General features: G+C 46.5%; 1 protein-coding gene across 3 annotated transcripts in view; it reads left to right on the top strand.

Annotated features, from left to right (window-relative positions):
* LOC116783504 (galactosylgalactosylxylosylprotein 3-beta-glucuronosyltransferase 1-like) overlaps positions 1-16,653 on the top strand; it is a 29,431-nt gene extending 12,778 nt beyond the window's left edge. Inside the window, exons 2-6 of one of the 3 annotated variants that reach the window (XM_032681130.1) lie at positions 6,397-6,541; positions 6,907-7,445; positions 8,792-9,088; positions 9,564-9,671; positions 13,326-16,653. In XM_032681130.1, the coding sequence (XP_032537021.1) occupies positions 6,430-6,541; positions 6,907-7,445; positions 8,792-9,088; positions 9,564-9,650 (1,035 nt within the window). In that variant the 5' untranslated portion in view covers positions 6,397-6,429 and the 3' untranslated portion in view covers positions 9,651-9,671; positions 13,326-16,653. Of the gene's footprint in view, positions 1-6,392; positions 6,542-6,906; positions 7,446-8,791; positions 9,089-9,563; positions 9,672-13,325 lie in introns of all 3 variants that reach the window. The other 2 variants (XM_032681128.1, XM_032681127.1) reach the window with 2 other exon arrangements.
* The last annotated feature ends 464 nt before the right edge of the window (positions 16,654-17,117 follow it).

The raw sequence follows: 17,117 nt of genomic DNA, 5'->3' as shown, positions 1-17,117 counted from the left end.
TTGAGGTTTTTCAGCCTTTTTTTTTTTTTTTAAATTGGAACAAAGCCCTGTATAAAGCATCACCCTCCTCCAGTCTGTGCTCCCCCACGCAAGCCACATGTCTGGGATAAGGATGCTTTTGGGAAAGGCACCATGCCAAGCTGTTTATGGACCAAGACTGGAGGAAAATTCTTGACTTGGGTTCATGTGGGCAGTGAAGGGATGGGGGGGTGTGCATAGTGTATTCTCCAAGGACAAGTCTGGTTTCTGGGATGAAGTAACTGCGCTCCCATACGGTGAAGGGATCAGAGCTGGGAGGGAGAGGATGAATCCTTTCTTTGCATCTGAGGAAAAGGCAAAGGAACTTGGGAAGGGCGGCTGTTTCGCTGGGAGTGACTCACTTCCTGGGGAAGTTGTCCCCACAGGAGCCTGCTCACCAAGGGACAGAGTATAGATGGGGCTGAGCCTTGAAACCCCACAGCTGCTGGTAGCTCTGCTCTTCCTGCCCTGGAGAAGGACCTGGCCATCCTTCCCTGTATTGTTTTATTATTTGTAGTTCTCTGATTTTTGTCTCTCCAGGGGACTCAGTTAATTTTCCCTTGCCCTCTGTCCCCACAAGTGGTAGAGAAGTGCTCACCTCATTCAGATGGCAGGTGTCACTTGCCTGAAGGCATTCACAAGGTCTACAGCAGAGGGAGGATTAAAACCCCTAGCAGAAGAACATTCTTCTGTCTTCAGACAGAACCACAGTCTCCTACATTACCTGTACTACTGGGAGGTCAAGATCCCAGTTGTGGTTTAGGAGAGAGCCTTTCTCTTCCCTCTCCTATGAAGTCATGCTGAAAGAATTGAGATTGTTCAGTCTGAAGAAGAGAAGGCTCCAGGAAGACCTTAAAGTACCTTCCGGTACCTAAAAGGGGCTACAAGAGAGCTGGAGAGGGACTTTTTATAAGGGCGTGTACTGATAGGACAAGGGGAAATGGCTTCAAACTGAAAGAGGGTAGGTGTAGATTAGATATTAGAGAGCATTCTTCACTTTAAGAGTAGAGAGACACCAGCACAGAGAGCTTGTGGCCACCCCATCCCTGAAAGTGTACAAGGCCAAGTTGGATGCAGCTTTGAGCAACCTGGTCTAGTAGAAGGTGTCCCTGCCCATTAGATGATCTTGAAGGTCCCTTCCAACCCATATCTTTCAATTATTCTATGATTCTATGACCTTTCAAAACAGACATTAATGCACTCTTTCAGATGCACAGATGCTGCTCAATCCAAAACAACCCATGATTCCATAATTAACATTTCCCTTCCTGGAAAAAAATACTCTTCCTTCTTTTTTTTTCCCTTTGTTTTTCAGCCACTCAGTTCCATCAGAGTTTAGGGGAGAAATTGCTATTTATTGAGCAGAAAACCAAATTTTCCTTTTCCCCTTCTCTTTCCCACCCCCACGAAAAATACAGCTGACCGTGAACCCTCGGGCACTGTCCTTTAGATCTAGCCCATCCTTTCTGTCCTACAATGATGCTATTCCTGCAGATCTGTCTTGGGGTCAGAGGAGTCTCACTACTGAGAAATGTCCTGTGTGGCTGTGTTTGCACAGTAATTACCCCTGCTTATTCCAGAGCAATAACCCATTCCACCCACTTCTGTGGTTCCTTGAATCCATCCTCCCACTTTATCAAGCACATCTCAAACAGGCAGGCAGCTGCCTGGCGAGGGGAAGCGCTGCAGCATCTTGGCCTGTCTCGATTTTAAACACTATTGTAGTTTCGGCTGAGGGCTCTGATGGGCCCGAGGGAATGGGGGGAGAGGGGACAGCAGCTTCCTGTGCATTTCAGCAAAGCAGAGACTGAGCCCGTGCTGCTCACCACAAATACCGGCGCTGTCATGAATTATGCATTCCTTGTTTAAAGAGAGGTCGCTCTCATCAATAATTGAAAGCTCCCTGCTCTGCCTTCAGCATCACATCTCCCACACTGGGAGTTAGGGATCTCATGAAATCTGCATGGACTTCCTCAAGGTGGCTAGGGGCTGATGGAGAGAGGCAGCAAAATGCAGGCAAAACAAACCAAAGACCCTGCTGACAGTTTTAGTGCATGAAATTAAGAGTCATCTGCATATACCTGCAGCTCTGCTCCAGTTCTGCCCCTCACAGTCCTCTCTCCTCCCCTCTCCACGCCTCTCTCCTCCCAGGGTATGCACAGAATGGTAGGCTTGCAAACATGGTACAAACCGAGATAAGCGAGTGTTTCTTGAAACTTTTGGCTCTGTTAGCTGAGACTAGTTTGCTTTGAGTGCTTGCCTAGAAAATCTCTACACTGGATGGCAGGATGTTCCCAGGGGACACTTTGAAAGGTGAAATTTGTCCCTCTGGGAAGATAATGATCTTTACAGCCTGTGTCTCCAACTATAGCTGTACAGTCCTGGGGCTGGTTAAGCATTCAGGGTCTTCTAAGCCTGGCTCAGGTAGACTGGCTGCCCTGAAAGAGAGGCTGCAAAATCACCTTTCTTGCAGACCAAACTTTTCAAAAGGTGTGGTTCTTATTCCGGATAAGGAGGTCGAGGGCAGAACCAAAACCTCAGAACAGAACTACCGAAGCCCATGTGACTCTAATAATTTCTGAGTTATCAAGGAGGATGTAAATTGAGCAGCTTTTCAACATGACTGTAGAAAAATTGCAGGCACCTGAACTCATATGTCAGCCTGATAATCCCCAGTCAGATGGGTCTCTCCCTAACTTTCTCCTTTCTCTGCCATTCACTCAGCATGTCCTTTCAAATTCCTCTGCAGCTCAGAGAGAAAGTCACTCCCTGGGTTGCTCTCCAGCCTGGAAACCTTATCCCTCTCTCAACATCTGGGCTATCCTGCCTGTAACAAATTGTTGGTAATTAGTCAACAGTAGATGAAGGGACTGGTCACATGCAATGCTCTGAACCTCGGCCAGATCTTACTTCTCTTCAGTATCAGTCTGGGTCATTCGGCTCTTCCCGCTGTGTGCTTCTCTGGTTCTCTTCTCCTGAATCCTTTCAGATTAAGGCCCCCTGCATCAGCACGTGAGCCTAAATGGAGATTGAATGGTGTGGTATCTCAGGAACTGAGAAGTCTGACAAAGCAGCGTGAAACAAAAGCAGTACAAGAAACATTTTGTTCCTATCATGCTCAGTTTTGTGCTCTGTGTGTGTGTGTTTGTTTATTTTTTAATGGAGAACAGAAGATTGATGGATGAAATTAAGAAGAGGGATGTGTAATTGGAAAACAGCTCAAGAAGGCTACAGGCAGCATATTGAAGGCATCCATCAAACATCCAGCTAATGTTGTTAAGGGTGTGTAACACAAGCAAGGGCTGCAGGAGACACTAGGGAAAAAAAAAGAAAAGGAAAGAGAAAGGGGAATAGGCAGGACAGGAGAAATAGCAAGGGAGGAGAAGTGCCAGCAAGAGAGTACAATCAATAATATTTATATTGCGAGCACATCCAAAGGCTCCTGTTGGGATCAGTGCCGGACTGTACAAGCACATTAAGGGATAGTCCCTGCCCTCTACAGCTTAAACCCAGGAATTACCGGATGATCGCTGGAGATGGGTTTAGATGATCACAAAATTTTCTTCTGATCTTCAATCTCATTTAATAGGATCTACTCTGAAAGAGTTTAAGGCAGAAGGAAGGTAGCTGGTTGTGCCAAGAATACACACAGTAATGCTTGCCAGCAGGCATGCAATTAATCTGAACCACTTAGGAGACTTTGTTTTTAATTATAAAAAGTAGGTAAAAATATGTGCAGTAAACCTCTGTAAGCCCCACTGGGGCCATCAGCAGGCTATTCAGAGGCATTGAAATGTGACTGGGTTCTGATGCTGTGTTTTCAAAAGGATAGGCTGATGCTTTAATGGACCACTTTGTGGGAAATATTCTATGCAGGGTGGACATTAAGAGAAAGCAAAGGGCCTTTGTGTGGGGAAGGATAGAAGACAAAGGCTAAAATTATTAGTAAGCCAGGGGATTCCTGCAGTCCTGGAAAGAGGTAAGAAAAGAGACTCTTAAGGATTGAGATAAGGCAGGTGAAAGACTTAAAGCAACAAAGAAGAGCACAAGCATGATGGATACAGGGGGAGAAAGTGGGGGAGAGAAGGCACCATTTTAAAGAGAAAATAAAGTATTCCAAGAGATATTTTTTGAAAATGGGGTTAAAGTCAGCTCCTCTGCAAGGTTCACAAGTTACCCAGGGCTTTATGCAAGGCTTAACTTGTTCAGCATTGCCTGCTTTGGAAAAGTAATAGAGAGAAGGTGCATGTAGAAATAAATGAGCACAAAGCACCAGGGGAGTTGCACACACAGACAGCATCTCCACTTGTTTGCAGTGTTCGGGAAGCTGGAAGGGGGAGGAGGAGAAAGAACTAGAAAGGGAATTTGTTAAAAAAATCTTCTAACTCTGATCCACTCTCCTCTGTGCTCTCTTGGTAACACAGCTGCCACTGCTGCCTCCTCCTCTCCTTCCCTCCAGAAGCAACCTGAGTTTGCAGCAGTGGCAGGCCTGCTGCATAGAAACTGTGTCTGTGTAATTAAGTCCTTTTATTAAAGGGAAAAAGCACTGGCTGCCTGACTCCACTGCAGGGACATTTGTAATTGCAAGCTACCAGAGGAAGCAAGAAGCTTCAAGGAGCCTGAGTGGACCTAGGTATCTGCTATTATTATTAGCAATTTTTGGATTTCTTTTGTGGCTCTGTCTGTTTTCACAGCCATGAATGATGGAAGCTTTACTCTGCAGTGCTGTGTTAGGAAGAGAAGGGATTTCCTGTAGGGAAAGCAGCCCCTGGTGTGGGTAATATCATTCTACCCCGTGTCCAGCCTGGATCTGTAGCTTACCAAACACCTATGCCTTTGGCATTAGAGCTTGAAGGGGACTCTTGTACCTGCCCGGGACCCAGTCATCAAAACCCAATGAAGCTATGCAGAGCCAGCATGTTTGCTGCACAAGGCTCCTGCTGGCATCACCAAAACACTCCTGTGTGCTCCCAGCCACACAGGTTCCTTGACCCACTTCTTCACCAGTTCTTGACAGCTTGGAAGTAGAGAAATGGGCACCATGGTGTTTACTGAGTGAGTAGGTAAGAAACATTAGAGATTATCACCATGAATGGCTGTTTTGGGGAGCAGTCAGTGGAAGCAGATTCCCTTGAGGGATGGCTCCAGTGTGGTACCATTGGTGCCAAACAAGGAATGAGCTTGTGTAGCAGTAATTACCTTAACAGGGAATGCTTATGTGCATCCACTTGAAGACTTGCTGAGATGTGCTAGTCTTCTGTCAGATCTGGCTGAAATAGGTTTGATAGTTATTGGTGGTAGGGCACTAATGAGCCCTGCAATTGCATAATCCTTGTTTTTTCAGGACACCAAGGTGAAATGTCAGGGAAACAATTAAAGACAGATTCTAAGAAGGTCCCAGAGGATAAATTTAGAATAGCATCTGCTAATAACTTCCAGGAGTACCCTGTGGCTGCTGTCACTGCAAAGCAGAGCCCTTTTGAACTACTTGTCATGTTTCTTCTCACATCATTCTCTAAGGCTGAAGCAAGGCAATCCTTCCCATTCGGACAGATGAGGAGCTGCTAGACCCAAATCCTTGACAAGGAGTTGTCTTTGAACAATATGTGCCTATGTCCCTTTGAGGACCCTGGTTTCAGATGACTGGCCTTCAGTACCCATAAAATTCCCTGGCATTCAGCCCAGGACAGCAAGAGGATCTGATGGGGCTTGCTGGATACTCTGAAGTCTGTCATTTAAAGGAAGTGCTGCAATGGCTGAACACTGAGAGCCAGAAGGAGAAAGTGATGTGGAATAATTAAACTTTCAGTAGGCATCACCAGCACTGTGGAATAACCAAGGCAGGGATTTCATGGAAATCCCTGATTGCCTCAATGCATCTGCATAAGGAGGATGAATTAAAACCACAGAGATGAAAGAGATGCTGGCTATCTTGAAGATGCCTGACATTACTTGTTTTCTCCACATGCATATGGAGGCACACAAATCTTTCACACAGTTTTAAAAAATTGTACAAAAGAAGCAAATTAAATGGTCACCACAAAGCTCAGGAATGAACACAAGTCCCAGAGAGGGGGCAAGTAGCAGTCTTCTCTGGCTTCAGAATCAGCAACAAGAACAACCCTAAGTTAAGGACAGTGGGTTCATCATGGGACAGTGGAAGTTCTTTATAGCAACATAAATAGCTAAAAGCTTTATTCAGTAGCACCAGAGTTGGTCAGGGCAGCTGGAACATGGTTAGGGTCCACAGTGTTAATGGGGCTCCTTGTAAACTTAGACAAACATTTTGCTGAATCAGGGCCAAACATTTATCATGTCTCCCTGCATTTGTGATGATTGATATTTTGGAGACCTTACTCTTTCTTTTCTGAAAGGTAGAGAGATGCCTGGGCATTGGAAGCTCCCTGCAGCATGCTGAGGAGACGTAACCTTCTTACCACGCTCCTGATTGCCTTGCCATGGGCTCTTCTCCTAACCTTGTGGCACCAATACCCAACCACCCACTACCTCAGCCTGCTGAGAAGTAAGTGCAAGAGTTCTGCTGACAGTGTGCTGGTGGTTGTGATGATTGCTGGTTTGAATCCTGGTAGATGCTCTCTAGTGGGATGGGTTAAAGAAAGATAAGGTTACCTGAAGGCCCCCTAAGGGTTTGCCTACAGCAGGCACATAAACTGTTCTTAAGAGAGTGTTAAACATGTATCTTAGGCTGGCTTTGGGGAGAGGATGCTGTTGTGCTGAGCACTGACTTCAGACAGATGTGTCCCAGCCTCCTCCCTGAAGAGGAAGCAGCCCAGCAGTTGTTAGTCCTCTAACATCTTCTTATTCTTTTCTCTTTCTTTTTCTTCTTCTTCCTGTTCCTTCCTTCCTTCCTTCCTTCCTTCGCCCCAGAAGAGACAGATGAGAACGTGACCTCTAAAGCTCTCCTCAATGGTACGTCTGCACTGAGAGAAGAAGGCTTCCCATCATGCACTCGGCAGCAGCAAAGCATAGGGGCTACCCCTAAAATCATCCAGAATTATGTGTACTCCAGGCCTCCCCCATGGTCAGACACCCTGCCAACCATCTTTGTTATTACCCCTACCTACACCCGACCGGTGCAAAAAGCTGAGCTGACCCGTCTGGCCAACACCTTCCTACATGTACAGAACCTGCACTGGGTGGTGGTGGAGGATTCACCACGGAGGACCAACCTGGTATCCAACCTGCTGGAGAAGGCTGGGCTCAACTTCACCCACCTCAATGTGGAGACGCCCAAGAGCCTGAAGCTGGGTCTGTCTTGGATCCCATCCCACACCCCAAGAGGGACACTGCAGAGGAACCTGGGGCTGCACTGGCTGAGGGACAGCTTCAGCAACACTGCGCCACCAGAAGGGGTGGTGTATTTTGCTGATGATGATAATACCTACAGCCTGGAACTCTTTGAAGAGGTAAGAGACATAAAATTACATGGGGCAGAAAAGCAGGATATAGCTGCAGAGCCTCTTAAGTCCAGTTGCACTTGCAAAGACCTCTAAGGGAGGTCTACCACATGGACTTTTATCATCAGCTGGGAGACAAGGGCTCTGGCATGCTGCCTGGAGCCCACCTCACCCACTCTGCACATAATGCCAGCTAGGTATAGGGCAGATGCAAACCTACAGTTATGCAAACCCAGGAACCACGCTTCAAAGGGCTTAAAGAGCAAAGAGCACATCCGCCATGGTATGGGCTGCAGATGCGAATAGTCACTCACACACCGTTGCACCAGCTAGAGCCCCTTTTGCAGGGGACCAGAGGATACATACCTCAGAATTTATACTTCACCACAGGGACAGCTGACCTAATTTAAATAAGCACCAGAGACATACTTCTGGCAAAGCATAAGTCTGCACTGTTGTAGGGGTGTGATGGGTAGGGGATGGCAGGAAAGTTGTCTGAATTTCTAGTCTGCCTTTACTCCTTGGCTGCCCTTCAGTACTTCAGTTGCAGCCACCACAACAGGGCTGTGCCTCTGGGATCACAGAAGCTTACCCAGACTTCAGCTGGAAACCTGGCTTTTGTGAGATGCCAAGTCTATTGTAAGCTTGCAAAAATCCAGTAAACTCCCTTGTTACCAATTAAAGCCAAACTGTACTAAGCCACTTGAAGTGCAGAATTATGCATCAGAACATATTTCCAGTTCTCAGAATTTTTTAGATCTCTGTTAAGCTCATGCTTTCTTACTTCTTTACAGATCCTTTCTGACAATTTCAATAAAACCACACTCTTTCAGGCAGTAGCCATGGATGAAAAAGCAAGGTGGGGGATGGGGGAGGAAACTGTAATAGATGAGGACAAAGATGGATCAATCATGGGGGAGATTACTTCCAGGAGGATGAAACTGGAGTGAGTGGCGTTGATAATACAGAGCTAGAAGCCTGGTAGAAGTTGTACGTGGCATTTACAAAAATGATAAAATTTTACCAAAAGAAAGGAAAAAATTTCAAATGAGATCAGAAAACCAAAGGTTTTCATTCTTCTGAGGGACTGAATATGGGCACAGAGAAGCAGTGAAGCAGGTGTTCAGAGGATAATGCGCTAAAAAACAGTCTTGTGGCTTTGGAAGCTGTAGCTCTTCAAGCAGTAGCACTAGTGCTGCCTAGAGCGATGTGCTGCCTAGAGCAATGTGATTGAATGGGAAGTCAACAGGGGAGGACGGGTGCGTGCCAGTGAAAGCAGAGAATGGCACACTAATGGGTTGGGACAAACACTGTGGGGTTGAATTCTCACAGCACTGTTTCTTTCCGGCACACAGATGCGCTACACAAGGAGGGTGTCCGTCTGGCCGGTGGCTTTCGTTGGGGGGCTGCGATATGAATCCCCAAAAGTGAGCCCAGCAGGGAAGGTGGTGGGCTGGAAAACCGTCTTTGACCCTAATCGTCCCTTTGCTATTGACATGGCTGGATTTGCTATCAGCATCAAGCTGATTTTGGAGAAGCCTCACGCCAGTTTCAAGCTGGAGGGAGTTAAAGGAGGCTACCAGGAAACCAGTCTCCTGAAGGATCTAGTGACTATGGATGGGCTGGAGCCCAAAGCAGCCAACTGCACAAAGGTGAGTAGGACAAAAAACCTTGAAGATACAATCTCCTTGCTGTGTCCTGGCTGCTTTTACAGCCTCCTGCCCTGCCCCTCCACCTTCCACTGTGCCTGCCCTGTGCTGGCACATGTCGGTGCCAAATGGTGCTGGGACAGACGGACAAAGCCTGCCAAATTCTTCACAGATGTGAAGCTCAGAGAGAGCTGAGAAGCGGTGTTATGCATTCTGTGTTAATAAAGAACCTCAGATGTACAATTTGTGCCCAGACTGCTTCTCCAAAATCCAGGAGGATTGGCAGAGGTTTGAGTCTGGGGTTTTGATCCAGAATGATTCCTCCTCCTTGTCACTCTTTCATGCACCTGTGAAGTGTCTCCCAGGATCAACCCCTTTGAATCACGTGCTTCAAACAGCTGTGAACACCCAATGGATGGGGTACTCTCATTGTTTCCATGGCATCCAGAACCCTCAAACTCCTTGTATTTCCTTCTAGGTGCTGGTCTGGCACACAAGAACTGAGAGGCCCACTCTGGTTAATGAAGGCAAGCGTGGATTTACAGACCCCAGAGTAGAGGTGTAAGCAAAGAGCCAGCTCCAGGGTGTGAGTACCTTTGTCTTTATTGGTTTTAACAAGACAAAAAATGTGTACCCATCTTCTTATTTATGCTATTTCCTCAAAAACTGCATATATTAACCATACAACCCTTTTCACAAGTTTCTTACTCGTTCAAGACTCCTTGCAGATCACATGGAAGCTTTGCCAGCTTACAGACAGAGAGAAAAGTGGCAGCAGAATCCTTCAGCTTCACTCAGTATTAAGGACAAGACAAATTCCTTGCTCCACTCTTTCTGCCAGCTCCAAACTCTCTTTAGTGTGAGAGTTGTCCTACAGTGTATGGAAGGAAACCACACTCCTGCAGCAACCTTTTGTCCCAGCAGCCCTGCCACCTCTGCAGTGCTTCATGCATCCACCTTCAGCTTTTATCCTGCGTGAACAGCTGTGGTGTGGGTGCAGCAGGGAAAGGCTGATGGAACACTTAGACCACCACAAAACAGGAACTGGCAAAGAGCAACCTACACAGACTCTCAGTTTGAGGGGTTTGGTACCAACGATATGAGAGCTAGGAATACATCTGCTGCTGAGGAGAAATAATGAAGGCCCTAGGAAGTGCCTTTGGAAGTTCGCAGAGCCAGGATCAGCAGAAGGATGGAGAATTACGGCAACCAACAGTGGTGAGGGCAGGAATGTACCAGAGATCGTTGATATTTTCTTAGGAAGAGCTTGATGAAGAACAAGCTTCAGAGGAGCTATGACCTCCTCTGCCAGATGCCATGCCCTCTCATCCCAGTGTCTGCCCTTGACAGATTCCTATCCCAAAAGATTCAAAAGAATAAATGTATCCCATCTTGGGAGTACCCAGCTCTTTTTGAAATGATTCATATCTGTGTCAGAATACAGGATGCTGAATGATTTAGTCCTACTTAGGAAGATATTCTAGGGCTGCTTTCAGTTCTGACCCCAATATACACCTCAGCTCAGCTCTACCAGTGGAAATAAAACTGGCAGCTTTTATACAGACAGGCACAACTATTTCAACTTCTGCACTGATCTCCTGTGTGCATCACGAGTAGCTGCATACAGCATTTCCACATTGTCTCATCATCTCTGAGTGACAGCTGTGCAAAGAGTGCCAAGCAATCCCAGTGCCTGTACACCCAGCAGCAGATGGAAGGGACACACGTCAGTTGCTTAAACACAGACACCTGGTGCCACCATAGGGACCCTGGGGTAGCCTACCTGGCCCTCCTGTAGGGCACAAACTCTGTACTGTATCTACCAGCCTTTTATTAATATCTCAGATATCTTAGCAACCCATAAATGATGCAAGACACCTGTGCTTAGGCGGCAGCTCTGCTTTTCACCACCGCTTTTGTGAGATCCACTAGCAGCAACAGGCTCATTTTGCATACTTGCCCATTCTGAGTCTGCAGTAGGCTGAAGGTAAGATTGCCTAAACTCAGCTTGCAAGCACTCAGAATCCGGTTAACTGGTCTGGAATTACCACTTGCCTTGTAAAGGATGAGCAGCAGGTTTATAAAATCTCAGATAGATTAGACCCTCCTTGACTGTGCTGGTTTGAAAGTTAACCAGCAGAGGAAACCAAGCCAACTCAAAGAGAGATTACAAGTCAGAATAACAATTTAATAAAATAATACAATAAGTACAACCACACAGACAAGCAACAGGCAATAACCCACAAAACCCAAATGTACAACCCAGCACCCCGGGGCACAAACAAAGCGGTGCTACCTGGGCCCCCCCTTGAGTCCAAAACAAAGGGAGAGGGGAAAAACCTGCTGGTGGGAGAGCTGCTGCAGTCCAACCAAAAGTGGTAATTGTAGTCCGGCCAGGGGTGGTGAAGAGCTGCAGGTTGAGAGCGATGAGCTGCGGTCCTCCTCTGGATCCCACGAGTGGTCCCAAAGGTTCCGAAACTCCAGGTTTATATACTCTCCAGTTCAGGTGGGAATGTTCAGTCCTCCCCTCAGAGCGGGGAATTCCATAAAAGGGTATGAGGGTGCTCATTCCATAAAAGGATATGAGGGTGCTCAGGAACATTCCCCCCCCCCCCCCCCTCGCAGGCCTCTACTGACAACAGTTTCTGGGAAATGGCATGGAGGGCTATAGAATACACAGTTTGGGCTATACCCATTCAGTGATGAATCGGTCCCAGCTGTTCTAACCAGGACATTGACTAATTGCCAGAGGAGGAGCTGACTGTTCCACTACAGATGCAGGGTGCGGATGTGACGTTTCCATAAATGTGCCATTTATGTATCAGCACTTTTGTCCTCAGTATCTCTCCCAGGCCAAACACTCAGCCATCCTCCATGAGAAATGCCACACAGAAGCTATGGATTCTCATGGGAATGGCTCCCCACAAGTCATTTGTTGTGGGAAAGGAAAGCAAACAGACTGAGAGATAAAGACGCTGCCAGATGTTCACCAGCAGGACTTGCATCCTTATCTAAGCCATCCTCTCCGATGCTTTCAAGCAGATTGTTGATTGGGTCATCCCTGTAGATTTTGAAGGAGCTTTTCACTTGCACTAGCAGTGAATTTGACCACCATACCTTCTGCACCACTGTCTGCCATGTGGGGCAGCTACTCTGACCTGCCAAGTGGGCAGGAGGCATCCACTCCAGGAGACACCTGCAAAGTGAATTGCTTGACTGGGCAGTCAAGAAAAATTGTTAATTTAACTCTCTTAAAGTTTTAAATTGAGATCTCTGCTGATGGCTATGGTGTTTTGAAGGTCCTTACTATCAAGGTAGCTAAACTTCAGAACTTTGACAGACATGATCTAGATAAGCCAGGGCTGAGGGAAAAAAAAATTGCTTCCCTGGGGATATTCTGTTCTTAGACACAATAGGGAGAATGTTTCCGTCTTTCCCTCTCGGCAATTAGTCCTTGTTGAGGATCACATTGAGCCAGTTAAATCCCAGACATCCCAGAGCCTTCTTTCCCTTCAAAGCCTGCAGACGTGAACTAGGCAGACATTGCTTGATGCAGGATTTGGCAATCTCTCTAGTTGGGCCACTTGTACGTCTGCTTGCCACAGAGTAACCGAAAGCTATCACAGCATACATCCCTGCCGACTCTACTGAAACACCTTCGAAACACAGGCATCGGCTTCTGAGAAGACAGAAATTAATTTCACTTCCTTTTTTTCTTTGTTAAAGTCCTGAAAAGTATCACTCAAGACTGGTATTATAAAAACTACCTAGTCTTATTGCTAACATTCATTTACAGGCATCTGAGAGAGAAGAGTGTGCTTAGGTTAACACAGGGCTCCTGGTGCCTTGTGAAATTCAGAAACAGAGAAAGTTCATCTGCATTTCAGAGCTCCCAGACAGATTGAACAGGGATCCTCAGATCTCATCCTCCTGCTCTTTCTTTAAAAAAATTATCAAAGAAGTTAAAATAATGATTTTTAAGGGCAGACAAAAAAAAAAAATCCATCAAAAACTTTATCTAATCCGTAAATAAAATCTCCTGGCTAGGACTCTTAGTGCAAATAGAACGAGCAGCTCTTCAGCCACATCCCAGCTCAAAGCTGTGCACAGTGTGGCTGAGGAACCTATTTGCTGATGCCTGCCAGGTGTTTGCGTCAGCCATGTGATAGCCCTGTGATACCGTATGTTGTATTGACACCTCTATCTCCTTCTTACCTCACCTTGTGTTTTTTTTTGACAGAGGCAGCTGGCTGTGATCATTTCTGAAGTTTGTCAGCAACCACAACAGCTGTGCACCCTGCCTGTTCTGCCCAGTGCTCTGCTCCACTGCTGGAGGATGATAAACACCCCCAAATGTCACCATTCTGATCAGCTCCAACTGCCCAAAAAGGTGGTAATAAGCAGGGACAGAGATTATGTGATGCCCTGCGATCCTCCCCAGCCGGGAGAGGAGTGCTTCCCTTCCCCCTGGGCCCTGTACTTCTAACCATTCGTTAAAATTTATTAGATATGATCTTCATTCTCAGCTGTGCCAGCATAGAGGCTGACATCTGGGATGGGTGCAGGTGCCTCCAAAGGTCTCTCTTGCCATATGTAAAACCTGAGCTTCTGTGGTTCAAGGGCAGGAGTTGTCACTAAAGCACAAATGTGGACCTGTTGGCCTGAGGCTGGTATGCTCCCAAACCAGCTTTAAAGCAAAGCTAGCCTGAGAGACTCCCCCTCTGAGGGATGAATTCAGATACTTACATGGATCAGCCTTCGGTGTTGGAGAGGAAGCTGTGATGAAGCACCCCATTTGGGGTTTGGGAGTTCAGAAGCGATCTGGTGCCTGCCCGTCAGCTGGGATCTTGAACTGTTCCCATTTAAGGTTGTTTTGGAAAATGCCGTCCCAGATCCCCAGGCACAGAGCCCTCTGGATAAAGTTCCTCTCCTGCTTGGGGAGACCTGGCAGGTACTGTACCTCAAAGGCCATGCCTCCGTGTCTTGCTGCAGGGACCAGAAAGCAAGGGCAAAGATGGATGGACTTGAACACGTTCAAGGCCTGGAAGCCTGCTGCAGCACCATCAGGGGCTCCAGTAGTCTCAAATCTTGTACATGGACTTCCTTCCTAGACCTCCAGAGAGGAAGACAACTCTCTGAAGTGGAGGTGGGTGAGAAGTGCTCAGAGAAGAGGAACCTTCAGCCTGCACTCATCTGCTGTGAGAACATCAAGGAATGGGGAGACATCACTGGAAAACCTATCTTGAGCACATACATGACAATTGAAATAGCAAATGTGACAAGGTTTTCCAATTGAACTTTGAAAGGAGCATGTGGTGCTGTGAAGAGAGAGGAGTCAGTGTCATGTGGAAGGGTTTCCCTTTCCCTCAATAGAACAGGAAGACAGCCAGGTGGAAGGCAGCCCACAAAGCAGGAGGTGCAAAAGAGGACCGAAGGAAGGATGCACTGGATTAAAAGCACAAGTGTTGGTACCATGTGTGTGCGTGGGGAGTGGTGTTGCTGTGACTTTTCCAGGAAGACTCCTTGAATGACCCAGAAACCCCTTTGAGCGCATCTTGAAAACCTTCTTCACTCAGACCATGAGAAACAAGGCTTTAGGCATTCAAAATACATCAAGGATTTCACAGCTGGGGGAAAGTTATAAGCAACTGAATCATCCCTCACCCAAGAAATTCTGGGCTAGCAGAAAACTTATTTATTTGTTGATTTATTTATACTAGAATTCTTCTCTGCCTATTCCTTGTTTAGTTTTGATTTTTAGCTTAGATCACCTGACATATTCATGAAGAAAGAATATTACCCACTCGCCTCAAAACAGTAGAGCTTGGTGTTCACCGATGAATGTCATATGTTTTGTGCTCCCTGGGGTTTCTTTAAAATGGTGTCTTAAACTGGCAAAATAATCAGAAGCACAGCAAGGAGGGGAGTACAGTGAAGGAAATTATAGTTCCTTTATGCAAGAGATGTGGGTGGCATCAAGTTTCTGGCTCCCAAGCAATCACTGTGAGGTAAAAACATGAGCAAAGGAGTGCCTCACTCTGCAGATAGTCCCCATGGGATTTTGGGAAGCCTCCATGAAGGGGGCTCTTTGAAGAGTATCTGAGAGAGGGAGTTGGTCCATATTCCCTCAGTGGAGAACGAACCATCATGCATCCCGCTAGGAGGGGGCTAAAGTACAGGAAGGGGTAAAGGGGATGAGATACCTCCCTTCAGAGAGGGAGACAGGAGAAATCAAAGAATAGGCAAAAATTAGAGAAATGGGGACTGTGTTCAGTGAGGCTTAGGCCAGGGTCTGTCTGGATGAAGACACCCAGCAGTATGAGGCCACCCTCTCAGCTGTCTGAGTATGAAGAAATACTGAATGGGCTGAAAAAACAGTGTCTGGTCCCTAGGAAGGTCCTTACAGAGCAAGGGTCTGGCATACTATCACTGGATAGCATGAAGGAAGCCCAGCATCCACAAAATGCTTTTCACTCCGCATTTCTCAGAGCTTTCTGTCCTGTCCTCTTCAGAAGGTAACAGGGCTTGCACTGGGCTTTGCCAACCCATCCTGCCACCAGGGCTCAAAGCTTCTACCCGGCATTAAACCAAGATTAGGTCCCCTTCTTTGTGATTTCAATGAATGAGCGAGAGTGAGGGAACAAAGGAGTTGATTTATGATCCTCCATTTTCTCCTCTGAGATGGGCAGGGTTTCTGCCCGTATGAACAGGAGGAGGAATGGTAATTAGTTTTCAGGCCTTTAATCTCACACAGGCACTACGATAGGCTTTTGACACTGACAGTGAGAGTCTATACCAAGGATCTATTCTCTTTGCAACACATACCACCACACACATGTTTTTAGTGAGTTTTTGTTTCTACACCCCCGGAAGAAAGCAAAATTACTACTCCTGTATGTACTACACTGTCAGTTCAGTGTCGGTCAGATTCAGCTCTCAAGACCAGCCCTACCACGCCATCTCCATTCTTGCCCTGGCCTGGCCCTGGGGAGCAGACTTTCTGTGAATCAACAAGTTCTGTCTGTCACTAAATTGTGCAGAACCAAGACCTTGTATGGACAGCGTGAATGTACGCAGCTGATATTTCAGGCTAGCAGACATTTAGACCTGTTCAGCACAAATGCTCTTCCCTGTAGAGCAGCCTAAGGACAGCGAGGACTGCTGCTGGCCAAGGTGTATCAGCTAAGGGTAGGTGAATAACAGGCACCACAAGCTAAGGTGCTTGTTTGTTAGCAGAGATGGATGGGAGAGCCCAGGAGAGAAGCAGCTGTCAAGAGTTACAGGCTTCAGAGCGAGTGAATGCAGTAAGGAGGGAAGCTGCAGATCAAGCCTGAAGTATTTAAACAAGAGAAGGCATCCCAGTGCCTGGTTTTTACTAGCATATTAGTACCTGATATTCATGTTCTCTGAGATTCATCCAATTCACCAACCAATGTATATTACTAACCTTTCCTGTTGCAGAAAATACTAGTGATGAAAGAAAGAGAATGTCAAGAAAGCACTTTTTAAATGGTTATTTATTTATATTGAATGGTACTAGAGCATTATTAAATACAATGTGAATAGTATGATGTTGCACCGTTGTCTTGTCTGCAGCATACGTGCTTACTCCTTTTCCAGGAAAACACAGTGGACTCTGCAATGGAGAATGTATCCATTTTAGTTATTCTCATTTCAAGGCTCCTCATTTCAGTCTTCATCTGACCCAAATGTTACAAGAGAAAATCAAGCAAAAACATTTCAGGTCCCTGAGACTGATGCCTGCATTATGGAGATATAGAAGAAAGGAGACAGGAGAACATAACCTGAAATCTATAGTCTTATGGCATCTAGCTGTCATTTTGGACATGGTGACCATCCCTACTGAGATTGTTCTGCAAAGGTGCTGACCATGACTCAGAAGTGAGTGAGTGGTGGTCAAAATATTGGGCAGGCTGTCGGTTCTCCATCACAAAGGAGAGGGGAAGACAAGCTCTCTCAGTGAAACGTCTATTTGACAGGAAGTCACTGTTGGCTTATCCAGAATCCTGAA

The sequence above is a fragment of the Chiroxiphia lanceolata genome, chromosome 2 (assembly GCF_009829145.1).
Source record: "Chiroxiphia lanceolata isolate bChiLan1 chromosome 2, bChiLan1.pri, whole genome shotgun sequence".
NCBI lineage: Eukaryota > Metazoa > Chordata > Aves > Passeriformes > Pipridae > Chiroxiphia > Chiroxiphia lanceolata.
Note: the sequence above shows the minus strand (reverse complement) of the source record. Positions and strands in the feature narration are given on the sequence as shown.